The sequence below is a fragment of the Cetorhinus maximus genome, chromosome 10 (genome assembly GCF_964194155.1).
Source record: "Cetorhinus maximus chromosome 10, sCetMax3.hap1.1, whole genome shotgun sequence".
NCBI lineage: Eukaryota > Metazoa > Chordata > Chondrichthyes > Lamniformes > Cetorhinidae > Cetorhinus > Cetorhinus maximus.
Genome location: NC_135888.1, coordinates 13,390,851 through 13,417,822, shown reverse-complemented (window position 1 = coordinate 13,417,822; position 26,972 = coordinate 13,390,851). Strand labels below are relative to the sequence as shown.

The window sequence follows — 26,972 nt, the reverse complement described above, 5'->3', positions numbered from 1 at the left end:
CCCAGCCATCTTTCAAAGTCTGATGAACCAGGTAGTAGCGTGCTTATCCAATTGCAGAGTATACCCAGATGACCTGGGAAACTCACTTAGAAGAACTGGAAACTCTCTTCCAGAAAGTACAGTCAGCTGACCTAGTGGTCATTCTCGCAAAGAGCGAGTTCGCTAAGGCTCAAGTGACCTATCCAGGACACATAGTGGGTCAAGGACAAGTACTGCCCAGGGCTGCAAAGGTACAAGCAGTGGCAGAGTTCCCCATTCCCACAACAAATCGGGAAATCATGGGGTTCTTGGGGACGTGTGGGTTCTACTGCAAGTTCGTCCCAAACTTCAGCACAGTAACCGCCCTGTTGACAGACTTACTACAGGAAAAAGCAAAGGACTGAGAAATGCCAGACAGCTTTCGAAAAGCTGAAAGCCATTTTAATAGGTAAGCCTGTGCTTACAGCTCTGGACTTTAACCAAACATTTAAAGTGGCCATCGATGCGAGTGACATTGGGGTAGGGGCTGTCCTCCTTCTAGAAAACAAATCAGGGATAGAGAGACCAATTGGGTACTACTCCAAAACACTAAACAAGGATCACAAACAGTACTCCACAGTGGAGAAGGAAGCCCTTGATTTATTACTGGCTCTCAAACACTTTGAGATATAGGTCCAAAATGGATACAGAGAGACAAGCCTATACTGACCACAACCCTTTAACCTTTGCGGAAAAGTTTAAGACACAGAATGCCAGGTTATTCCTTTGGAGTTTGTTTCTCCAACTGTACCACTTAAAAAATCACCCACATTGCCAGGAAATCAAATGTGATTGCAGATGCCCTGTCCAGAACTTATAGAACTGGTTAGAACTGAAGTGATAATATTGACCAAGGCTAGAACGATAATGTGTGTGGCAAGTGCCATGAAAAGCCGATTACAGCCATGAAATACTTACAGGCATGCTGAGCTTTTTAAGAAAGATGTGTGTGTTTTTAAAGACATACAAGCAAGGACACTGAGCAGTAGATGGCTGATAATGTAAAGAGATCATTTCCTGGAAAAATTCCAAGGTGGATTATACTGACAGACCTGTCCTGAGAGAACATGGAATGTCGCACCTGAAAAGGTGTCATGGTCTTCTTCAAGCAAAGACACTTAAAAGGGAGATAGGAAAGATGCAAAAGACTGAACTTTAATCTCCTGTGGTTGTAGAGACAAAAGACCGATTACCATGTCTGAGCAGGCATCTAAAATCTATCTCCTGTTGATTCATATCTCAGAATATGTAAACTGGTGGGAGATCAAAGAAGACAGACTCTGGGTGCAAGGCATGGTTATTTTCCCTTACAGGAATACACAGGGAAAAATTGGTTAAAAAGCTAGCTGCAGAACAGTGCTAGTGTGCTGGTATGCTGTGTGTGTGTGTCAGCAAGATGAAGATCAACTAGTCACCCCTGCAGTTGCAGATGAAGTCTCCCTCTCTCTGTTGCCAGAGGCAAGTCAGCAGAAGCCACAATTGAAAAGGAAGTAGGACAGCTTCTTCAGCTAACCTGCAGAACCAAGTATCTCCAATCCTACTGCGAAACTGCCAAAGTCAGCTCTACCAGAATATTCCAACTTAATGACCAGAACGCTTCGCCAACTATGCCTCACGGACAAGCCAAAGACTGAATTGTATATCTTTTTAAACTTTTATTTGGACTCTTAACTTCTCATTTCTGATCTGTGTGTATGTGTGTTGCATTTTTATTATACTTCTTGGGTTTTTATTAACTAATAAACTTACTCTTTCTTTGACTCAAGAAAGCCTGGTTAAATTGGCTCCTTCTAAAAAATAAATACATTTTGACTGGGAAAAGGTATCCACGGGGGAAGGGGTCCCTTTTAAATGAACCTTATTGCAACTAACCGAGGGGGTTGAATAAAGAAGGTGAGATAGCTCTTTTTTAATTCATTCATGGGATGTGGGTGTCGCACTTATTGCCCATCCCTAATTGCCCCTGACAAGCTGGTGGTGAGCTGCTTCCTTGAACCACTGCAGGTCATGTGGTGTGGGTACACCCACAGTGCTGTTGGGGAGGGAGTTCCAGGATTTTGACCTAGTGATAGTGAAGGAACGGTGTTATATTTCCAAGTCAGGATGGTGAGTGGCTTGGAGGGGAACTTCCAGGCAGTGGTGTTCCCATGCGTCTGCTGCCCTTGTCCTTCTAGGTGGTAGCAGTCATGGGTTTAGAACGTCCTGCCTAAGGAGCTTTGGTGAGTTCCTGCAGTGCATCTTGTAGATGGTACACACTGCTGCCACTGTGCGTCGGTGGTGGAGGGAGTGAATGTTTGTGGATGGGGTGTCAATCAAGCGGCTGCTTTGTCCTTGAATGATGTCAAGCTTCTTGAGTGTTGTTGGAGCTGCACTCATCCAGGCAAGTGGAGAGTATTCCATCAGACTCCTGAACTTGTACCTTGTAGATAGTGGACAGGCTTTGGGGGGTCAGCACGTGAGTTACTCGCTGCAGGATTCCTAGCCTTGACCTTCTCTTCTAGCCACAATATTTATATGGCTAGTCCAGTTCAGTTTCTGGTCAACAGTAACCCCCAGGATGTAGATAGTGGGATATTCAGCAATGGTAATGTCATCAAGGGGTGATGGCTAGGTTCTCTCTTGTTGGAGATGGTCATTGCCTGGCACTTGTGTGACACAAATGTTACTTGCTACTTGTCAGCCCAAGCCTGGATATTGTCCAGGTCTTGCTGTATTTACACATGGACTGCTTCAGTATCTGAGCAGTCGCGAATGGTGCTGAACATTGTGCAATCATCAGCGAACATCCCCACTTCTGATCTTATGATGGAAGGAAGGCCATTGATGAAGCAGCTGAAGATGGTTGGACCTAGGTTGGTGAAAGGGAAGTCTGGTCGGCCCTGCTCAGCTTTCTGCCAATGCAACCCTCACCAGGAGAAGCGGTGTGAAAATGGATGGATATTATTAAAATATTCGCTGGATTATTGTTGTATGGTCTGCATGAGTGTACTGCAATATACTTCAACAGGTGACAAAGCCCTTTAATAGATATGCAATACTGAGGTCTTAGTTCAATTGTCCTAATTCAGATGCAACACCAATTTCCAGTTAAGGAAAAGTTAAAGGAAACTGGAGACCAGTGGCTGTATCTTCCACTGCTGGAACCAATAGAACTTGGAGTTAAAGCAAAGGGAAGGCTGGAATAACATTGCTATTGGCTCATACAGACTCAAAATGTTAACTCTGTTTCTCTCTCCACAGATGATGTCAAACCTGCTGAGTTTTTCCAGTATTTTCTGTTTTTATTTCAGATTTCCGGCATCCTCAGTATTTTGCTTTTATCTTACCGCTATTGGCTCTACTGGCAGTTTTTATGCTGTTCTCTGCCCTGCAACAGTAAGGTCTTATTATTTTCTGTGTTGGTGATACCTTAATGCAAACTGTCAAAATGCCAAAAATGTGCTGATTAATGGCTAATAATGCAAAATGGTATTGATTTACAATGGATGCCACAAATTCCACGTTAGTGCTTGATGCTCTAAGCTGGAGTCAGAGTTATTGAGGTGGATTTTTGTCATCACCACCTGTGTACAATGGATCATCTGCACACAGCAGAAAATCAGGCAAGGACAATCACAAGCCCATAACTGATTTTCCTTCTGCAGTGCATCCATTTTATTTCCTGAATACTGCATCAATAGTTGGAAACCATACAGTGTAATTAGACTTGGGCAGAGCCATCAAACAGACTGAATCACATTTTCTGAATTTTATACATGCTGTTGGAACTGAATATCAGTGGGCGCGTAACTGGTGACCAATGGATGTCCAATTCAGAACCACCTACATTCCTCCAATTTTGTCCTCTTGCACATCCTCAGTTTTAATCACTCCACCATTGGTGGCCGTTCCTTCAGCTGCCTTAGCCCTAAACTCTAGAATTCCCTCCCTAAACCTCTCTTCTTCTTTAACTTTCCCTCATCCCTTTAAGACGCTCCTTAGAACTTACCTCCTTGACCCAGTCAACTGCCCTTATACAGCTTGGTGCCAAAGAAAAACCTTTGATAACAACGTGAAGCACCTTGGGACATTTTGGGTTAATGGCGCTATTATTAACGTAAGTCGATGTTGTTTTCATCCCCGACCACATCTGTGGGCAGTGCATCCCGACACAGCCGCCATGTTGACCACAGTTTTCCACCCGTTGAAATCCGTGGATGAAAAATCATGAGAATTTTTCAGTGGAAGACACTAGCGAAAGACCATATTCAGAAAACTGCCCCCCACAAGCTTTAAGATATACAGCAATGTATACATGTACCTAAATGGACTTGCTGGATTAAGAAGATGAGTGGAACTTTGTTCTGTTCCCAGAAGCGTGGCAGTTGTGCTGCATTTGGGTACTTGCAACAAGACAGCTCTAACGTCAGCTCACAGCACTGGCCCCATACATAATTGTAGTCTTGCATACCGCCTAGTGAGAGATATTGAAAACTGTCAGACAGATGTATCTGGAGCTGAGGCATGTGCTAAATCTTCATATGAAAATTTCTCTGCACAGGCTTTCCACATATGCTCTTTACACATAGACCTTTCTGATCCAGCTGTGCTAGCGTGTTATAAGATGTGATATCTACAAAGCAATCAATAATATTAAAACATCAAAAGATGGAGAGCTCAGAGTATGTTTTTGGATTTTTTTGTGATTTTTTTTAAATGAAGCGAGGGATCTTCAATTTATCTCTTTAGACTGAATGTCAGCATCAGACACTCTCAGGTCACATTTATCACTGATCTATCGTATGGAGATATCACCTTACACTTCGTATCTCTCCGCTGTGCCAGTACTTCCATTCTCTACACTACTTTGGGCTTTGTGTAAGATTCCTAGGTTGGTGCCAAATGATGTAGGCTTAGGAAGGTTTTAGCAGAGAAAAGGTTCTTGAAACTACACAGTATTTACAGCACAGAAACAGGCCATTTAGCCCAACAAGACTTATACCAGTGTTTATGCTCCAAGCAAGCCTCCTCCTACCTACGCCATCTCACCCTATCAATGTTATCAAAATTATTCAGTGATAACTGAATTATCAATTCACATAATGCTTGGAGAAGTTTCAAACACCAAATCAAAGCACATTGCTCCAAAATTGGTTAGAATGTGAGAAATAGAAGCAGAATCAGACCACACAGCCCTTCAATCCTGCTCTGCCCCGCATCAATACCACTTTCCTGCCCCTATCCCCATAGCTCTTAATTCTCTTGGTACCCAAAAATATATTAATATCAGTCTTGAAAGAGAGAGCTGTGCTGTTGGGATTGGCTTCACTTAAATTGGTCTGGAACCAGTGTCCTGGTGAATCCTATAATCAGGGCTGTGGATAGGGCTTTCAATTCTGCCCTTTGTGTCTGTCTTCACAGTAGGACACACAAGTTGCATGGTGGGGAGAGAGCTCGGTGAAGGGAGATTTAGAAATCCAAAGAAAAAAGTCAAGGCAATAGAACAGTGTAGCGATGCGGGTAAAGGCAAGCAGAGTGGGACAGGAAGGATCAGAAAATTTAGGTCCATGCAGGGAATAGCAGTAAAAAATTATATTAAAAGATCTTTATCTGAATGTGCGAAGTATCCGCAATAAAGTTGATCAACTAGTGACACAAATTGATCTAAATGGTTCTAAACACCATTACAGAAACATCGTTACGAGGTGACTAAGGTTTAGAAATAAATATTCCAGGGTACACGATATTTTGAAAAGACAGAATGGTGAAGGAGAAGGAGTTTCCCTAATAGTCAAGGGTGACATAAGGACATTAGTGAGAAAGAATCTTGGCTCAAAAGATCATGAAATAGAATCAGCATGTGTGGAGATTGGGAATAGCAAGTGTCAGAAAATTTTGGTGGGAAAAGTTTATAGGCCCCTAACTGTAGATAGACAATGGACAGAGCATTAAACAAGAAATTATTGGAGTATGTAACAAAGGCAATGTAATGATTGTGGGGGACTTTAATTTTCATGTAGACTCGACCAATCAAACTGGCAAGGGTGGTCCAGAAGATAAGTTTGTAGAAAGTTTTTGTGACAGATTCTGAGAACAATACATTGTAGAACCAGGGATAAAGCTATTTTGGATCTAGTATTGTGTAATGAGGCAGGATTAATTAGTAATACCATATTAAAAGATCCACTGGGAAATAGTGATCATAGTACCATTGAATTCAATGCTAAATTTGAAAGTGACACACTCCAATCACAAACAAGAATTTTAAATTAAACAAAATCAATTACATAGGTGTGTTGGGGGGTGGGGGTGAGAATTAGCTCAAAGTTGATTGGGTAAATAGACCAAAAGGAATGGCCATAAATTAACAGTAGGAAACATTTAAAGAAACAGTTCAAAATGTTCAATAAAAATATATTCAAAAGAAAAACAAAATCTCAGGATGTTAAGGAAAGTATTAGATTAAAAGAAGAGGCTAATAGGGTTGGAAAGAATTTTAGTATATCTGAGGATTGGGAGGGAGTCTTTTAGGGACCAGCAAAGGCTAGCAAAAAGTGATATAAAGGTATGGGCGGGATGAGGTTTCCAAAAGCAAATAAAAATAAAATAAAAACTTTTAATTTTTCATTAATAACATGTCCCTGCTCATGTGACAGAGTCACATGAGGGGACATGTTTCATTACATTTCTATTTATTTTTTCATATCTCTTCATCTCCCTGAGGCAGCTCTGTGGCTCAGGGAAACTATGAAGCGCTCACTCGCGCGCGTGCGTGAAGTTTGCATTCGGCCCTTTTACCCTCCCCCCACCTCCGTACAGGCAGTGCTCAGCGCTGCTGCTCGCGTTTCACGCTAGGCAAGCCTTAATTGGCCCGCCAGCATGAAATCGCGGTCCGGTGCCGATCGCGGGTGGCGGTCTGCTTCCCAACCACCCCCGCCAAGCACCCCTGCCAAGGGCAAAATTCTGCCCTTTTTGTCTGTCTTCACAGTAGAACACACAAGTTGCATACCAGTAATAGGGGGTAACATATGTACTAAAAAGAGTGAGGAAGGAAGGAAATTAATATCAGCAGGGAAAAAGCATTGGAGAAACGTGATGGTGAAAAATCCAGGACCTGATGGCCTACATCCTAGTGTTCTAAAAGATATAGCTGCAGAAATAGTGGTGCTCTGGCTATGATTTTCCAAAATTTCCTAGATTCTGGAATGGTCCCAGCAGATTGGAAGTTAGCAAATGTAACACCGCTATTCAAGAAAGGAGGGAGAGTGAAAACAGGGAACTGCAGGTCAGTTAGCCTGACATAAGTCATCAGGAAAGTGCTGGAATCTATTATTAAGGAAGTCTTAAAAATGCACTTAGTAAAGCATGGTATGATCATACAAAGTCAACGTGGTTTTATGAACGGGAAATCGTATTTGATAAATTTATTAGAGTTTTTTGAGGATGTAACTATTAGGGTAGATAAAGGGAAACAAGTAAATGTAGTATACCTGGATTTCCAAAAGGTATTTGATAAGTTGCTACATAAAAGGTTAATAGGCAAATTAGGGGCTCATGGAGTTAGGGGTAATGTATTAGCATGGATAGAGGATTGGTTAATGGACAATAAGCAAAGAGTAGGCATAAATGGGAATTTTCAAGTTGGCAGGCTGTGACTGGTGGAGTGTTGCAAGGCTCAGTGTTGAGGTCTCAACTTTTTCATAAGATCATAGGAACAGGAGTAGGCCATTCAGCCCGTCGAGCCTATTCCACCATTCAATTAGATCATGGCTAATCATCTACCTCAATGCCACTTTCCCGCACGATTCTATATCCCTTGAAGTCCAGAAATCTATCGATTTCTGTCTTGAACATGCTCAATGATGACTTTACAATCTATATTAATGATTTAGTCAAAGACAGTGAGAGTAATGTATCTAATTTTGATGACGGTACAAAGCTAGGCGGAAATGTAAGTTGTGTGAAGGACACAGAGGGGCTGCAAAGAGATATAGACAGGTTAAGTGAGAGGACAACAAAATAGCATATGGAGTATAATGTGGGAAAGTGTAAGGTTATTCACTTTGGTCATAAGAATAGAAAAGCAGGATATTTTTTAAAAGGCATGAAACTTATAAATGTTGATGTTCAGAGAAACTTGGGTGTACTCGTACAAGGAACTTTGAAAGTTGGCATGCAAAGTACAGCAAGCAAGTAGGAGGACAAATGGCATGTTGGCCTTTTATTGCAAGGGCGTTGAAGTACAGGAATAAAGGACTTGCTGCAATTGTGTGGAACTTTGGTGATACCACACCTGGAAAACTGTGTGCAGTTTTGGTTTCCCTGTTTAAGGAAAGATATACTTGCATTGGAGGCAGTACAGCGAAGGTTCACTAGATTGGTCCCTGGGGAAGAGGGTTGTCCTATGATGAGAGGCTGAGTAAATCCTATATTCTCTGGAGTTTAGAAGAATGAGAGGTGATCTCATTGAATCGCACAAGATTCTGAAGGGTCTTGGTGGGGTAGGCACTGAGAGGTTGTTTCCGCTGACTGGGGAATTTAGAACATGGGGGCACAATCTAAGGTTAAGGGGCCAATCTTTTAGGATTGAAATGAAGCAAAATTCCTTCTCTTAAAGGGTTATGAATTTTAGGAATTTTCTACCCCAGAGGGTTGCGGATGCTCCATCATTGACTTTATTTAAGCCTGGGATGGACAGATTTTTGGTCTCTCAGAGAATCAAGGGATATGGGGAGTGAGCGAGAAAGTGGAGTTGAGCCCAAGTTCAGCCACAATCGTATTGAATGGCCATATTGAATGTGGGCCATATGGCCTACTCCTGTTTCTATTTCTTGTGTTCTTGAATACACTTATGGACTGAACATCTACAGCTTTCTGGGATACAGAATTCCTAAGATTCACAACCATCTGAGTGAAGTTTTTCCTCATCTCAATTCTAAATGGCCAACGCCTTATCCTGAGGCTGTGACCTCTCAGTTCTAGACTCCCTAGCCAGGAGAAACAGCTTTTCAGCATTTACTCTGTCAAACCTCTAAGAAGTTTATACATTTCAAATGAGAATATAGGCCCATTCTACTCAACTTCTCCTCATAGGCCAACCCTCTCATCCCAGGAACCAATTTAGTGAACCTCGGGTGCACCCTCTTTAAGACAAGTACATCCTTTCTTAGGTAAGGAGACTTCAACCAAACATTGTAATCCAGGCGGTCTCAGTAAATCCCTAAAAACAATTGAAGCAAAACATCCTTACTATTATACTCCAAACACATTGCAATAAAATCTAACATACCATTTGCTTTCCCAATTGCTTGCTATATCTTCATTTTAACTTTGTGATTCATTTACAAAGGACGCCACATCCCTCTGAACACCAATATTTATTGTCTGTCACATTTTTAAAAAATCTGCTTTTCCATTCTTCCTACCAAAGTGGATAATTTCATATGTCCCCACATTCTTCTCCATCAGTCATCTTTTTGCCCAATCGCTTAACTGGTCCACATCTTTTTGCAGTCTCTTTGCTTTCTCTTTGATATCGGGCTGATTGGCGTATTGTTCCCCATTTTCTCTCTTCTTCCTTTCTTGAACAACAGGCTTACATTGGCTACCTTCCAATCCATGGTGTCAGTTGTAAAATTTAGGGAATTCTGGAAGATCAAAACCAATACATCCAATATCTTTGGAGCCACCGCTTTTAAAAACCTAGGATGCAGGTAATCATATCCAAGAGATTTATCAGCTTCTAGTTTCATTCATTTCAGTAGTACTTATTCTTCACTAATATTAAACACTTAAAGTTCCACACTCTCCTTAGAACTTGGTTCCCACAATTTCTGGAACGTACTTCTGCAGTGAAGATAGAGACAAATTATTTGTTTACTGTCTCTGCCATTTCCTTATTCCCCATTATAACTTCTGTCTCTGCATCTAAGAGACTTATGTTAATTTTCATTAATTTCTTCCCTTTTACAAATTTAAAAGGTCTTTCAATCTGTTTTTATATTTCTTGCTTGTTTACTCGCAAATTCCATTTTCTCCCTCGTAATCAATTTCTTGACCATCCTTTGCTGATTTTTAAAATCAGGTTTAACTTTTTTAGCAACATTGGAAGCCTCTTCATTTAATCTCATACAATCCTCAACTTTTCTGGTTAGCCACAGTTGTAGCACTTTTCCAGTGGAGTTTTTCTTCCTCACTGGAAAGTATTCTCATTCTGTGCAAGATTTTGGAACCCAAGGGACTACAAAGCTGAGCAGCAGGATATGTGTTAATATACGGCCACTCACATACTGAGTTCAGATATTGGCCAAGTTTTCTCTCATAGGGCAGGAAAAGAGCATAAAACAATAGATTGCAGAACCTCTCAACAACCAGCTTTCAGCTGTACAGTTGGAAGCCAGATAGATGTCCATTCTGCTTGGGTTGGAAACAGTTAATGGTGTCTCATTGGTACAAAGCTGAGGAGAGGAGAACAAATCAGCATTTATAGAAGTCTACAGCACAGAAAAAGGCCCTTCGGCTCATTGAGTCTGCGCTGGTCAAACAAGTGCCTAACTATTCTAATCCCATTTTCCCGCACTAGGCCCATAGCCTTGTTTGCCATGGCATCACAAGTGCACATCCAAATACTTCTTAAATATTATGAGGGTTTCTGCCTCTACCACCCTTTCAGGCAGTCAGTTCCAGATTCCCACCACCTTCTGGGTGAAAAAATTCTTCCTCACATCCCCTCTAAACCTCCTGCCCCTTACCTTAAATCTATGCCCCCTGGTTCCTGATCCCTCCACCAAGGGGAAAAGTTCCTTCCTGTCTACCCTATCTATGCCCCTCATAATTTTATACACCTCAATCATGTCCCCCCTCAATCTCCTCTGTTCCAGGGAAAATAACCCCAGTCTATCCAATCTCTCCTCATAACTAAAACTCTCCAGCCCAGGCAACATCCTGGTAAATCTCCTCTGCATTCTCTCTGGTGCAATCACATCCTTCCTATAATGTGGATTCCAGAACTGCATGCAATACTCTAGCTGTGGCCTAATCAGCGTTTTATACAGTTCCAGCATAACCCCCCTGCTCTTATATTCTATGCCTCAGCTAATAAAGGCAAGTATCCCATATGCAAGTTTGGGGAAAATAAATTAGAGTTAAAGGAAACTCAGAATAAAATAAATGCATGCGGTTCTGCATCTTGTGTTATGGCTTGTGTTCATTACAATCCCTATGCCTTTTACCACCATGACATTACTTAACATTAACAATGTGTGGTGTGAATATTTTATACCACATTAACAACATTAACTGTGAAACTTCAAAATGCAAAATGTGAGGACTAAAGATAATCAGAAAGGTCCAAAGAGGGAACAGGATGTTCCATAATCTGTGATATGAGCCAGTCTTCTATATTAATGACTTGCCTTTTATCCTGTACCATTTAGCTCCATTCGTCACACCATTCAGGAATTTTGTCTTACATAAATTCCCTTTGGACATGATTTTATGGTGAAAAGAATATATTTTTGCCAAGTATCTGAACACATCATCATCAGGACTCCGACTATAGTTGTCGCTACCTACGAAAGACAACAAAAGTATAATATTCAAATAATATTCACTTCAAAACTTTTGTCCCAGAAATGAAACTTTATTCAGAAATTCTTCAGAATGGAAACTGATCCTATTTTGGCAAAAGTGCATCATACACGCTTAAACTCACTTAAACTATACAACAGGGCAGGACAGTCAGAAATAATTATTAATTACTCATGCTCGGTGAATGATTTCACCGATAAAAGCACCGATCAGTGTGATACCAAGCCAAATAGACTCAGAATGTCTCGGCTCTAGTTTTCGCTGAGTAAGCTCATATCAATCAGGCAGCAGCTAGAGCATTATAATCACTAATTGTTCTCTTATGAGAGCTAGGTGAAAATCTGCTGGGGTTCCAGTTCCTGATCACTATTAAGTGAAGCCTACGGAAAATGTAAGTGTTGCTGTGAATATCTACTTCATAATTCACATGTTTTAGAATATAACATAGTTTTAGGAATTAAAGTTTTAACTGTAGATAAATTGGGGTATCTGATTGAGAAATCGAAAAGCAACACTGAAGTAAACACAATTCAAACAAGCTTGAAGTTAATTACAGTTAAAAGTGAACCTATGTTTATCTTCAAGGTCAGAGATAGAAGTATGAACAATGGATAACCCATTTCTGGATCTGTTGGTAGAGCCAAGGTGTCTATCATTATCTCCATAGAAAAGGCTAAAAACTATCAATTATGGGAAAGAGGTCATAAAGCTCCATCAGAGATAAAAATTATTCATATGGGTTATAGGATCAAAGAGTTGTGTCAAAGGTAAAATAATTGGTTTGCAATTCTGTTTGATACCATTGCAAAGCATGCCACATCATCATAGGGATGGGTTGTGGAGGTAGAGGGTTCTTTTTTCAATTATCTGGGTGTTTGCTCAGAAAGCAGGCAGTTGCATTTTTGTTTTTGTGTGGACTGCATCTTACTGGATTGAGAGAGGCAACGGGAGATGATTGTTAGTCAGGCCTGCACTTTAAACAATGAAAATACTAATTTTATCATTCAACACATGTAATGTGAGTGGGGCTTAAGCTCAGTTTGGATTTTGTGAGGGGAAAAGAAACTGGAAGATTTGCCTAGCTCCAAGTTAGAAGAGATCTATAGTGATCCGCATAGAGCCTTGTGGTAGAAGGCAGTATGCAGTTAGCTTGGAAGCAGTCAGCTTGGAACAGGCAGAAAGAAAACATCTGCCAGAAGCTGGGAATCAGCTTTGGGACCAGTTACTATACAGAGGCTGTGGGAGCATGGAGGGCTTTAGGAACCAGGGTTTTTTCTGATAATTAAAACCCTAAGCACGAATGCAGTGAAGCCTAAGTTTGAGCTGAGAAGCTCACAGTCCTAAGGTTTTTGAAGAGAATTTGGGAGGATCACTTAGCCAAAAGCTAATAGAAGGATCCCCATGAAATGTCATATCTCGGAAAATAGCTGGAACACTGAGGAAAAATCAAAGTGATTTCTGGTCGACTGTGGCATACTTTTGGGCTGGTCTCAGGAAAAGTGAATGAACCTTCAAGATTCTAGTAATGTATAAGGAACTCTTGGGGATAATTAAAAAGTGGAACTGAGTTCATAGCATAGGTAGTTTTAAACTAAAGTGTTAAGTTCATAGTTCTTGCTTTGCTTAATTCTTTTTATATACAATAAAGTTCGTTTTTGTATAAAAATATGAAATCTTGTGGCCTAGCTCCATCAGTTAATCACAAGGTGTTCAGATTTCTCTTTAAATGTTAATGGTCTCTAACAGGATCATCACAGTGTGAACGCTGGTTGAAGTTCAGATCAGATTCAGATGTGATTTCCTTTTGCGAGAATTAAGAAGCTTGCCAACATTCCACTGTAGGTTCCCATAACAGGAAAGGAAGAACTCAGGATCACTCAAAATGTTTCACAGCTAATGAAGTACCCTTGAAATGCAGTTACTCTTGTAATTAATCTTGATGCAGCAGTCAATTTGAGAGTAGCAATGCCTCACAAATAATGAGATGAATGATCAGATGATCTGTTTTAGTTGTGTTGGGATTAAGGAATAAACATTGACCAAGAGAACTCCCCATCCTTCCTGGGATTTTTTTTACATCTGCCTGAGATAGCAGGCAGGATCTAAGTATAGTGTTTGATCCAAAAAAAATGATGCCTTCAGGAATGCAGCACTTTCTCTATACCACTCTGAAGTCAGTCTGGATTACAAACTTCGGAGTGGAGCTTGAACCCATGACCTTCCCAACCAGACATATAGCTGTTCCATGGTAAGGATATGAAGAACAGTCAGTAAGTGGCTGATGTAACTGCCAATGCTACATTGGAGTGGCTGTTGGTTCATATAGATGAGAAGTATGGTGGATATCATTCTCTCTTTCTTCATGTTGTGGCTACAAATTTAGGGAATTAATACTTTAAAAAAAAATTAAACTTTACGGAAGTGATCAGTGTGCACTTGTGTGGGATCATTTGTGCAGACTAAGGAGTTGTTGCAATTTGAGCTATCGAGCTAAGGTTGGTAAATGGAGTTGAGGTGATGATCACCAAAAGTCTAATTGAATGGTGGAACAGATCCAGGGAGCTGAATGGCCTTAATCCTGTTCCAATATTCCAGTCATTGACCTGGAGCCTAAAATTTATAAGCAGCCACAGCTTTCCTCTGATTGATATAAGCAATTTATAAGTTCTCTCATTACCTAGATTTGCCTAATTAAAAAAATGCCTTAAAGATCCAGGGCTGACTGGCAGCTAAATTCTCATGTTCCAGACTGAGACTTCCTATGAGGAATGCCATGGTACATCTTTGGGATAAAAACTCTACCAGCATCATGAGGGAACCACTCTGGGGTGGTAATCCTCATGTCAAAGGTAGGTAGGAAAGTAAGTTGTGAAGAGGACGTGAAAAGTCTCCAAAGTGACATAGTTAGGTTAAGTGAGTGGGCAAAGATCTGGCAAATGGAATATAATGTGGGAAGATGTGAACTTGTACGTTTTGGCAGGAAGAATAAAAAAGAAGCATATTATCTGACTGGTGAGAGATTGTAGAGCTCTGAAATTCAGAGGAATCTGGGTGTCCTAGTGCATGAATCATAAAAGGTTAGCGTGCAGGCACAGCAAGTAATTAGGAAAGCTAATAGAATGTTATCGTATATTGTGAGGGGAACTAAATACAAAAGTAGGGAGGTTATGCTTCAGTTGTACAGGGCACTGGTGAGACTACATCTGGAGTACTGTGTACATATTGGTCTCCTTATTTAAGGAAAGATGTAAATACGTTAGAAACATTTCAGAGAAGATTTACTAGGCTAATCCCAGGAATGGGCAGGTTGTCTTATGAGGAAAGGTTGGACAGGTAGGGTTGTATCCACTGAAGTTTAAAAGAGTAAGAGGTTACTTGATCAAAACCTTTAAGATCCTGAGGGGTCTTGACGGGGTGAATGTGAAGAGAATGTTTCCTCTTGTGTGAGAATCTAGAACTAGGGGTCAGGATTTAAAATTAAGGGGTCGCTCATTTGACAGAGATGAGGAGAATTTTTTTCTCTCAGAGGATCATGAGTCTTTGGAACTTTCTTCCTCAAACGGCAGTGGAAGCAGGACCTTTGAATATTTTTAACTTCTTTTAGAGTTAAAACAATTAACTAAATTAACAATAACTTGAATATTTTTAAGGCAGAGCCAGATAGATTCTTGACTAACAAGGGGATGAAAGGTTATTAGGGGTAGGCAGGAGGTTACAATCAAATCAGCCATGATCTTATTGAATGGCAGCTTAGGCTTGAAGAGCTGAGTGGCCTACACCCGCTCCTAATTCGTATGTTAAATGGGAGAAGAAATGGTTTATTTATTTATAAAAGAAACAACATGGGCAACATTAAAGGTGATGGAAAGAGAATTGCTAACAACTCTCATTAAGGGAATTGGATAAATACTGAAAGGAAAACATTTACAGGCGTATAGGGAATGGGCAGGGGAAACTCTTTCGAGTTATCAACAGTCACAGATTGCAACTCTTTCGAGTACAATCACAGTTCTTGGTTTCCGGGAGTGGGACATGAACCCACAACCCTCTGATTCAAAGGTGAGGGTGCTATGAACTGAGCCACAGCTGACACCTCCTGAATGGGCAGGGGAGTGGGCCTAATTGGATATCTCTACTAAAGAGTTGACACAAGTATGCACTACATCATCCTATGGGGATAATTTTCTCCCCATTGTGCGGGCTGGGCGGGGGCGGGAGCAGGCACACAGCCGATCGCTGCCCGTGATTGGCTGCACACCACCATTTTATGTAGGCGGGCCAATTAAAGCCTGGCCAGCGTGATGCATACCTGGAAGCATTCAGTGCTCCCTGTGTGGGGGTGGAGGGGGGGGAGGGAGAGCTGGGGCCTGCGCTCTTTTGCGCATGCATGCGAAAGAGCGCAGAAATCTCCCTGAGGCACGGAGCTGCCTCAGGGAGTTTAATTTCATTGTGAAAAACTGAAAAAAAGTTTTTAAAAAATTATTTGGGCAAGTCCCCTCATGTGACAGTGTCACATGAGCTGGGACATGTCTATAAATTTTATTTAAAATTTTTATTAAAGTTATAAAACCTTCGTGAAACCTCTTCCCGCCCGCCCGTGGATGAGGTTCCATGAAAAATGTGAAGGCCGCCTGGGCTCTTCACCTGCCCCCCAACCTTAAGGTTGGACGGGCAGCCCTGTTAATGAGTTCAATTGGTATTTAACTGGCCTTAATAGGCCTTTGACAGTTCGGCAGGCGCACAGCTGACTCTGGTGCGCACCCGTCGAACTGAAGATTGGAATGACGCGCGGTGATGTCGGGACGCACGCCTGACATCACCGCGCATCATTTTACGCGTCAGCGAGTGGGACCCGCCCCCACACGCCGACCAGCAGATTCAGGCCTATGATACTATTCTAATTTAGGGTCACCACCGACAGGTTTGGACGTTTAGTACCAAGTTGTGCAAGCACCACAGTCCTAAACCCCAAAGTCACCCACAAATTAGCACCTATTGACGGCTGGATTCTGCTTTCTTACTTTTAGTCATCTTATATAGAAACATAGGCCAGAATCCTCGGGGGGTCGGCGTGCGGGGGTGGGTCCCACTCGCCAATGCGTAAAATGACGCGCGGTGACATCGGCCGTGCATCCCGACGTCACCGTGGTCATTCTGATCCTCAGTTTGACGGGTGTGCACCAGAGTTAGCTCCGCGCCTGCCGAACTGTCAAAGGCCTATTGAGGCCAGTTAAATACCAATCGAACTCATTAACGGGGCTGCCCGTCCAACCTTAACGTTGGCGGGCAGGCGAAGAGCCCAGGCAGCCTTCGCATTTATCATGGAACCTCATCCACGGGCGGGCGGGATGAGGTTTCATGAAGTGTTTATAAATTGAATGTAAGATTTTGGGAACATGTCTTAAAATTTTTTTTTCTTTTTATTAAAATTTTTAAAAATCAAACTAATCTCCCTGAGGCAGCTCTGTGCCTCAGGGAGATTTCTGCGCTCTTTCGCACGCATGCACGAACGAGTGCAGGCCCCGACTCAGCTTACTCCCCCCGCCCGCACAGGGAGCGCTCAGCGCTTCCGGGCGCACGTCACACTGGGCGGGTCTTAATTGGCCCACCCACGTAAAATGGCGGCGCGCAGCCAATCACGGGCGGTGATCGGCTGCGCGCCCACTCCCTCCCAACCCCCCACAACGGGGAGAAAATTCTCCCCATAGAATAATTTACAGCACAGAAGGAGGCCATTTGTCCCACTGTGTCCATGCCGACCAAAAAATAGCTATCCAGCCTAATCCAAGCTTCCAGCTCTTGGTCCTGTAGGTTATGGCAACTCAAGAGTACATCCAAGAATTTTTTAAATGCAATGAGAGTTTCTACCTCTACCTCTCCCTTTCAGGGAGTGAGTTCCAGACCTACAGCACCCTTTGGGTGAAAGAAAATTACACAATTTCCTTCTAATTCTACCAATTATTTTAAATCTACGCGCACCCACCTCCTCCCCACCCCCCCACCCCCCCCACCAACCCACGGCTAATGAGCTCTCTGCTTAAAGAAAATAGGTCTCAACTTTCCACTCTATTTAGGCCCCTTATAATTTTATACACCTCAGTTAAATCTCCCTTCAGTCTCCTCTTGTGACTAGAATGTCAGAGTTCAGATTCTCTCCTGTGGAGTGACACTGCTGTGTTAACCGTTGGCCCTGGTGCTCATTTGCTCTTGTCTCTTGCTAGTTTGTTAACATGAGGATATATTTTTCCAACACACTTTGTCACCTCTAATAGGGATTTCAGAGGCTGCCAGCTCCATGTCATACAAAGCCTCAGGCAGTCCAGCTATATAGAGATCATTAGAAAATACGCTAGGAACAAAAAAGACTTTCATTTTGGACCATTCTGCTGTGCGGATCACAAGGGTGTCGCCTTCCACGTGAAGCAGCATGCGTGATGTCTTCCCAATAGGAATTCAAAATCACCCAAACTCTCCAGAATTGACACGTTCAAGCTTTTCATTCGGGCTGCTGATCGGCTCATCCACAAACCATTACAGTTGTCTCTTTGCACCGTCTGCTTTTCCTTCAAAGTACAGACGGTTGTTATTTCTGGATTCTTCTACTGCCATTCTGCTGGGTATCCCATGGTGATTTATCACCGTCTGCGGTCTTCTCTCTGCCAAGTTATGCACGGCTTCAACATCAGACAAATTGACAGGCTCCTTTTCAAATGCTCACGTCAAAGTCTTCAGCTTTGCCAAAGGACTTTGGGCCGTGGACTAGTATTTAGATCTGTTCCCTCACCCGCAGAAAGCATTAGGTCACTGGAAGTGCCCTCATACCATCCCGTGGTTCTCATAACTGCTCATGGTTAACTCATTTCAGATGCAAAAATTGTTTGATTTTGCTTTAAAATTCAAACTCTTTAAGTAAGCTTCTAGGACAGCCTTGCATGCAGCAATGAAGTAGCGACATTTGAATACTATTGTTATTGTCTCACCCACAACCTACAGTGTCATACTGGGCTTAAACCTACCTTGTAGGTAGTGACTAGCATATTGTGGATGGGGGCAGAGTGGACACCAGGTGGCTGATTTGGCAACCTGCATTTCTTTGCCTGCACCCGAAGTGAAAATGACTCCATTCAACATTAATCACATATCAGGTCAAATTTCTGGGGCTTTGGCTACAATATCTTGTCTGGTGTTCATCACTAAAAAATAAGAACCATTATTTAGAACTTACATTGCTAAGTTTGTTAAGTATTCAAAACTACATCCACTGAAGGGTTCATCAATTGTCTGTCTTTGCCAGCATGTATTTGACAGAAAAAGTCATAACTAAAATGTGGAAATTCCACTAAAATGTCTTCCTTTACTACAGAAGCCATGTAGGCATCAAGAAATACAGCTGATGCAACTTTGTTTGTTGTTACCTGCAACACCTTTTGTTCAAAGTCAACAAGAAGGAGTGGAATATTTTCAACGTAATCAGTTTCACTGCAAGATTTTTAGTTGGGTTGAGGTTCTGCCAGCTACACAACGATTGGCTCTGCAAGGGAGAGGGACTAATGGCAGCTCTTTCAAAAAGCAGCCACAGGCACAAATGGCCAAATGGCTCCTTCTGTGTAGTATGACTCTATGACTGAGTCACTTAATCTGCTTACAACAGAAGGGGTGATTTCTGTATTCATGGGCTTTAGGGAACTGCAGATATTCAAAGGCTTCCTGCTCCCACAAAGGCTGGAAATATAGTTTACCATTCATCCAAAATATTATGTTGAATGCAAAGGTTCACTGGGATCCCTTTCCTTATGTTTTGGCTACCATTGCTCAGGAATGCTTTGCCACGGGGAAAAGTTGAGTGAGAGACCTTAGCATCTTTTAAGGTCAAATTGGATGGATGTTTGAAGCTGTGGGTGCTACATGGAAAACATTAAGCAGTGAGGTTAGCCAAGAGTCACAACAAATACAATGGCCTCCTTTTGTGTTGTAAACTGCAATGGTTTATAAATTATATTATAGTCTGCTTCACCCTGTACCCTAAAAATGCAACAAAAATAAATAAATGGGTTTAAATAATTTTGTCAGTATTTATCTTGTAGCTACTTACATTGAATGGAAATTTTTACTGAGCCAATGCTTTTTTTAGCAGCTGCAGATGAACTATTCTGTAGTGTCAACCTTGGCTCAATGATAGCACTCATATCTCTGAGTCAGAAGAGCATGGGTTCAAGACCCAATTTAGACTTGATTTCAGTACAGGATTTAATTTAGACTGCCACTTCAGTGCATTACTAAGGAAGTACAACATTGTCAGAGATGCCAGCCCAATTTTAACTCATTCAAAACCCATCCACTTGCACAGAGTTAAAATTGGGTCTGCCATCGTTTCAGGTGGGATGCTGAATGGAATTTCTGCCCTCTCAGGTGGATGTAATTGCTCTCCTACCTTCTCCCTAATTACCCACCCATCTTCTCAGGGGCAATTAGGGATGCGCAATAAATGTTGGCCTGGCCAGCTACACCCAAAACCCATGAATGAATAAAAAAGAAAGAAAAAAATCACAACCAGTACGATTTGAAGAAGAACAGGGTAGTTCTCTTATTAGATTGGCCAATATTTACCCTTAATTGACAGCACCAAAATAAATTAACTGGCCATTTTTCTTATTGTTCTTTGTTGGAATTTGCTGTGCATAAATTGGTTGCTGTATTTGCCTACAGTACAACAGTGACTCCACCAGAAATACTTCATCTGCTGGGATGTGAAAAGCTTTTAAAACATCTAGATGACACAGCTGCTTTTGCTCACTAAATATGTTTTTAGATGCCCACGTGGAGCTTTAAGTTCTGCTCTTCTTTGGCATGTTCATGATTAAGTACTTGTCGTTAGCTCAATTGTTTGTGAACGTATGGCATGATGGTGGAAATTGCATCAAAAATATGTCATTGCAATACTCGCAGCTAATGCATTTGTGACTAGAATGACATGGAACTCTCAAAACAAAATAAGTCATGGCAGTCGCTTTTGGTGAAGAAAGCTCCCTGTGAACTTTAATCATTTTTTTCCCATTCTTTGAGAACATCACCAACTGAATTGCTGTTGGCAAACGCAAATCCTTGGTCTATGTTGCACACTCATTGACAGAGTGGTTAAAGAAAAATTCAAATTACATTGTTTGGATCAACATTTGAAAAATTTAAGCCCTTTTAAAGTCATAAAATCTCACCAAGTTGAACAGAATAATTATGGGCACCTTTCACCATTTAAAAAGGTAGGGTATAATAACTTGTAGTCAAGTAGAAATTTAGAAGCTTCACACAGTGGTCACCCCCAAGATTGGTGGTGTTCATTGAGATCAGGTGTTTTCAACACAGCCATCAATCTCAATGATTTCCACAAGCCAATCAAGACTAAGAAACACCACTAGTCAAGGCCTTACATGAGAATCAAGTCATGAATCTGAGACCAGTGCAAACTACAAAGTGTGCACAGGGGGGACAGGGACTAATTTTAATCCAATTCAAACTATCTAGAATCCTAACGTGAAAATCTCACCTAGGTTGTTATTATCATATGGATAAGCAGCCACAATGGCTCCTCCATGAATACTAGCAGACAACACAAACTGTTCGCTATGAATCCACCGTATCACTGCCTCAGTTTCTGGCTCAAGAGGTGACGCTGTTTTTCCAAAAGGATCAGGAAAATTTCTGTTTAAATCTATTTGATTACTGTTGTATCTGTAAACATATATAAAGTATAAGGAGGTTGTAAAAGTACTTCCTTGTGGTGATCAACAGGATTTTATAAAATCTGTATCTATTCTTATTCTAACATGAGTCCTTTGGAAGAAAGTTTCTTAAAGGGAAACTGAATTGCTTCTCTTGACAGACCTGGTTAATCCACATGTATTGAAAAGTCTATCTTTTGCACACTGTAAAAAATATTTTTTTTTAACATTGTAAAAATCAGCAAAGTCATCAATTTATTATGTTAATGTTTATTCACTGATTGTATCGCTTGACTGTCAATAAGACTATTAAAGTAACTCCAGCTTTTGCCTTGTGGACACTGACCACCTCATCTCTTACTGGCACATTACACTGCCAAAAAACACACTGGCCACTCAGAGCACATTTTGTATTGTTCGATGCAACACCCAGCTGGTTACAGTACATTGCACAGTCTTTTCAGCAGTGCATCAGACTTCATTTTTAAAAAAATGGTGAGCTCTTTAATTACTAGCAGTTCATTCAATGGGAGCAGCACATAAGGACTTTGCTCAGCTAAACAGTGCAACAAGAGTGTCAATTAATCTGTTAGCATCCATCCAGTGTTATAGCTGGGCCAGGTAAACGGTGGACTTTCCATAATAAAGAATCAAAAACAATGCAAATCTGATATTTAGCATTTATCCCTGTCAACTTAGATTGAGAAGCAGAGGTGGATAGAATGTAAAAAAGACACAGGTTTGATGAGAGTGAAAAATCCAATGGATCCCTAGACATACAAAGCAGAGGAACATGAATTAAAAAGTTTTGAATGTAGCCCTGCCCTTTATGCACTTAACCTGCATCTCCCCGTCACATGATGCCTTAAATATTTTATTTAGTTATAGGTAGTTAAACTGTAATGGGTTTCAAATCTTGCTTTATGTGTGGGGACATGCAAGGGGAGCGTTGTGGAGGCAGCTACAGACATTGATGCTTCATGTAAGCCGATCAAAAGAAAACCATGATATCGTTACAGAAAATCTTTTAAATTAGTATGGTGTAAATTAGGTGCAGCTGAACCAAAAATTTGGGAAAAAATATCAAAAACATATTGACATATGGCCAGATAGCTAATGACCTTGTTGACCATTTGACAGCCTGGAGTGAACAGGACTCCAGTTTGAAAATCTATGCCATTTGGTCACAAGGGGAGAGAAAAGGATGGAGAAATATACATCCTGGAACTGTAAATAAAGCTTTACCGTCCACGGGTGCCTGTGCACTTTCCAACGGTCGATTTTTCAAACCCGTCAGGATTCATCGAGGGCAGAATGTGAATTCTCACGCTACCAATCAATCTGGTGATGTTCTTGTCGTGTCCATAACTTGTAACCAGGTAATCGATTAAATGCAGCAGAATCTCCCTGCCTACGGGCTGCACAAATCACAGCATCAAAGCAATAGAAAAAGCCAACAGTCCTCCTCTATCCCAGCTTTCCAAATTTGGCACATTGTTTCAACAAAGGCAACTTGCTCATTTCATTGGCTTCAGTCAGGTGGCTGCCAAGCCTTATCTCCTCAGTTTTTATACATTTGTCACTGGAATTTGTTCTCACAGTGAGTTTGCCACATTGTACAGGAAATTGAAGGTACAAAAAGTATAACTTGGCCGCATGTCCAAGTATAAAAATAATCTGCAACCTAGGGATCACTAGGGTTTTGGAAATTTCTGATAGCTTTGCGAGATCAAAGCAAAATCTGTGAATTTCGCCGAAAATGAACGAGATTTGCTACCAAGCCAAATTATACTGGAGTCAATGGGGTCATATTATAAGGACAAGTTCCATAAACTTGGTTATTTCTCTTTGAGTTCAAAGGTGATAGGGTGATCTAAAATGATAGGGGAGCAATAGGGTAGGTACAGTGAAACTATTTCCACTGGTAGGTAAATCCAGAACAAAGAGGCTTTATCCTATCATTACGGCCATTCCATTTTAAGGAGTGATGCACTTTTTCCACACAAAGCATACTGAAAATCTGGAACTCTCTCCCCAAAAAAGGCTGTAGATGTTGGGTCAACTGAAATTTTCAAGACTGGGACTGATAGATTTTGATGAGGTAAGGATTTTGAAGGTTATGGAGCAAAGACGGCTAAATGGAGTTGAGGGACAGAGCCGGCACGATCTCATTGTGTCTCCTTGTTTGAGATTCTCCACAAGATGAAATAGTTCCTCTCCATTCTCAATATTGAATCTAATTATCATTTTAAACACTTTAATTAGCACGCCCCCTATCTTAGGGGAATGCAAGTCAAGTTATGCGACTCTGTCTTCATAGTATAATCCAAGAAGCCAAGGGAGAAATTGAGCACCAAGATGGTGCAATGAAAATGGAGAGAGACAATCCTACAAGTAAATTTTCTCGGAGTCAGAGTTTCATTCAATTGGTCTCAACAGTAACACAATACATCAAGTCAATACGATACTTGATCAGGTGATCAGTATTATAAGCCAATATACTCTCACCTACTACATAAGATGTATGTCCCTTGAGTGTGGATAATGTGAGGCCTTTTATCTTGTGAGAGTGAGGAAAAGGATGGAGGGGAGAGCATAACTTTGCTTTAACCATAAAGGAGTTTGATTTTGATTTTTGGCTGATGGACTGGCAGAGTGCCCTGGTCTGCATTTTTAAAAAAAATTTTCTTTCATGTGATGTGGGTGTCGCTGGCAAGGTCAGCGTTTGTTGCCCATCCCCAGTTTCTCTGGAGAAGGCTGCCTGATCAAGCTGCGTGGGGAAGAATCCCTTGTGATTTTGAGGCTCCAGCATCGATTAAATTTGGCAGGTGAGCTGCAGGGCTGTGAACTGCATCTCGATGCCTTAAAATTGGGCCAGAGCAGCTACGAGCAAAGTAAGCTCCAAGGGTCGGGGAACATAGGAACTAAGGGTAGGCCATTCGGACCCTTGACCCTGCTCTGCCATTCAACTAGATTGTGGCTGATCTTCCACCTCAATGTCACTTTCCCGCGCTATCCATATATCCCTTGGTATCTTTAATATCTAGAAATCTATCAATATCAGTTGTGGAATACTCAATGACTGAGCTACCACAGTCTTCTGGAGTAGGAAACTCCAAAGATTCACCACCCTCAGTGAAGGAATTCTTCCTCATCTCAGTCTTAAATGGCCTCTTATTCTGAGACTGTGGCCCCTGGTTCTAGACCCGCCAACCAGGGGAAACATCCTTCCTGCATCTACCCTGTCGAGCCCGGTAAGAATTTTGTACGTTTCAATGAGATCACCCCTCATTCTTCTAAAATCTAGAGAATACAAGCCCAATCTCCTCAATCTCTCCTCAGAGGACAGTCCCACCATCCCAGGAATCAGGCACTCCTCTATGGCAAGTATAATCTTCCTTAGGTAAGGAGACTAAAACTGTACACAATACTCCGGGTGCCATCTCACCAAGGCTCCATACAACTGCAGCAAGATATCTTTACTCCTGTACTCAAATCCCCTTGCAATGAAGGCCAACACACCATTTACCTTCCTAATTGCTTGCTGCATCAGCATGCTAGCTTTCCATGACTCATGAACAAGGACACCCAGGTTCCTTTGGACATCAAAATGTCCCAGTTCCTCACCGTTTAAGAAATACTCTGCATTTCCGTGGGATAGGGGATGGGGGGATTCCGGAGATGGCGAAGAGATGGGGGGGTCAGTCATGATTGCAGAGATTGGGGGTCCCAGGGTGGCATCTGCCCTGTTCATTATTGTGGGGTCTGCTCCTCCACAAAAATGATTCAACACTTACATTTGGTTAGACCTTTTCGATACCACTGCATGTAGAAATGGTCAGAGACTCAGTTCTGATGTAAAATGATAATCAGTGTTCTATTACATTATAGGACCTCGATTTCCATATTAAAAGGAGCACATCATATGAAACAAGTTTTGGACACCTGGTGGTAGACCCCTTTCAATATGGAGGGAGCTGCATTGCCAGTGTTAACAGAGTTGTAATGCTAGCAAGCCAGGTTTGAGGCCCTTGCCACTTTGTAACACTCGGTGAAGACAGTGAAAATTGACTTCAAGGAGGTCCTACCATAAAAAAGATAAAATTCAGAAACTTTCTATTGTTTGGACAGATCTGCTGCAACACAGAGGAACTTTTACTTTAAGAAATGAAACAGCAAGTATGACTTCTTATACTTATTCTTATTGTTTAAAGGTAAGGACATTACTATAAGTCCCAATAACAGCTTATTTTTAGTCTAACTTAACCTTAGCACATCAATCATGAGTTAACATGCCCTCCCATTCACTATGAATTATGGTTTACCTCATTTCCATGGATATTTCCAATGCATTTAACCTCAGGAATGCCAATGCGATGTTCCATCGGGGTTTCTCCAATTGCAACAGCCCAAAGTTCCTGTCCTAATGTGCAGTAAGTAAAAGTGGAGTGATTATAAAGCAGTTATCTGATCAGAGAACTTTGAATGATATTGTAAACTGAAATGCTTGAGTGAATTATAACTATAATTTGAACCCAAGATTACATCTTACCCTTTGAATTAAATATAGCCTACTAAATTAGTACAATATGACTTGTGACTGCATATTTTATGTATAGTAAAAATCTGGAGCTGCTTAATGTATGATTCATCACTGGCTTGCATCTGTAAATAATGTATTGAAAACCCATTTTCCACTTATTAACTGGCACCATGGCAAATGAAAGATATCAGGACCTATTAGTCTCTAGGATTGCATATTCAAACCCCAGTCACACGGTATAATACTGTATACATTTAAAAAAGAACATTTATACATCTTGCTATTGTTTACAAATACTTAACCTTCCACTGACTCTCCAATGCTGTAGACATGGGTAATAGATGAATAATTCGTTTGCACATCCTGAAGATAAGCCTCGAGAGAAGTCATGTGATGGTACTTAAAGTCCAAAGCATAAGGGTATTGATGGAGCATAAATAAAATAAAACACACTGCATACATCCAGTGTGCTCCTGGTCTAACTGTCATAAATGCAGGGCCAAAAGGAAAGCCAGCCTGTAAGATACAAGGGAAAGTTTCCATTTCAAAATTATTTTCTCACTTCATGCCTTTTTTGCTGCTTCCTAAAATACCTTTCAGAAGTGCTGGGAATCAGGCTGTCTATAATTTAAATGGGCAGTACACATATCTGAATTGACACACTATCCTCATCAGCATCAATGGAAATAAATGGTTGTACCCATATTGATGAGGGCAGGATTTTCGGGTCATTGGGCGGGTACAGTGGGCGAGCCTCAATTGTCCCCCGACCGTGATTTCACGCTGGCTGGCCAATCAACAGCCAGCCAGCATGAAAGGCGCGCTGAGAAGCTCAGCGTTGCCGGGGTGGGGGTGGGAGGAGGGTGAGCTCAAAAGTCTGTGCATGCACGGAGGGGGAAGCACATACTGAAAGCTCCCTGAAGGCAGAGAGCTGAAATTTAAAATCGATATTGAAGATTTTGAAAACATGAAAAAAATGTCCCCACATGGGACTCACTCGAGTGAGCAGAAACATAATAACAATTATGTCAAAACATTTTTTTTATAATTCATGTCAGAAACCTCATCCTACCTGTGGACGAGGTTTCCTAAAAGATCCAAAGGCCGCCTGGCGGATTCGCCCGTGC

General features: G+C 41.5%; 1 protein-coding gene across 1 annotated transcript in view; it reads right to left on the bottom strand.

Annotated features, from left to right (window-relative positions):
- The window catches only part of LOC144686124 (carboxypeptidase M-like), a 37,538-nt gene extending 11,258 nt beyond the window's left edge, over window positions 1-26,280 (bottom strand). Inside the window, exons 1-6 of the mRNA XM_078551268.1 lie at window positions 26,148-26,280; window positions 25,628-25,725; window positions 22,548-22,720; window positions 21,128-21,312; window positions 11,412-11,567; window positions 4,319-4,471 (exon numbers count right to left, since the gene is read on the bottom strand). Coding sequence (XP_078407394.1) covers window positions 4,319-4,471; window positions 11,412-11,567; window positions 21,128-21,312; window positions 22,548-22,720; window positions 25,628-25,725; window positions 26,148-26,280 — 898 coding nt within the window. The remainder of the gene's footprint in view (window positions 1-4,318; window positions 4,472-11,411; window positions 11,568-21,127; window positions 21,313-22,547; window positions 22,721-25,627; window positions 25,726-26,147) is intronic.
- Window positions 26,281-26,972: the final 692 nt, after the last annotated feature.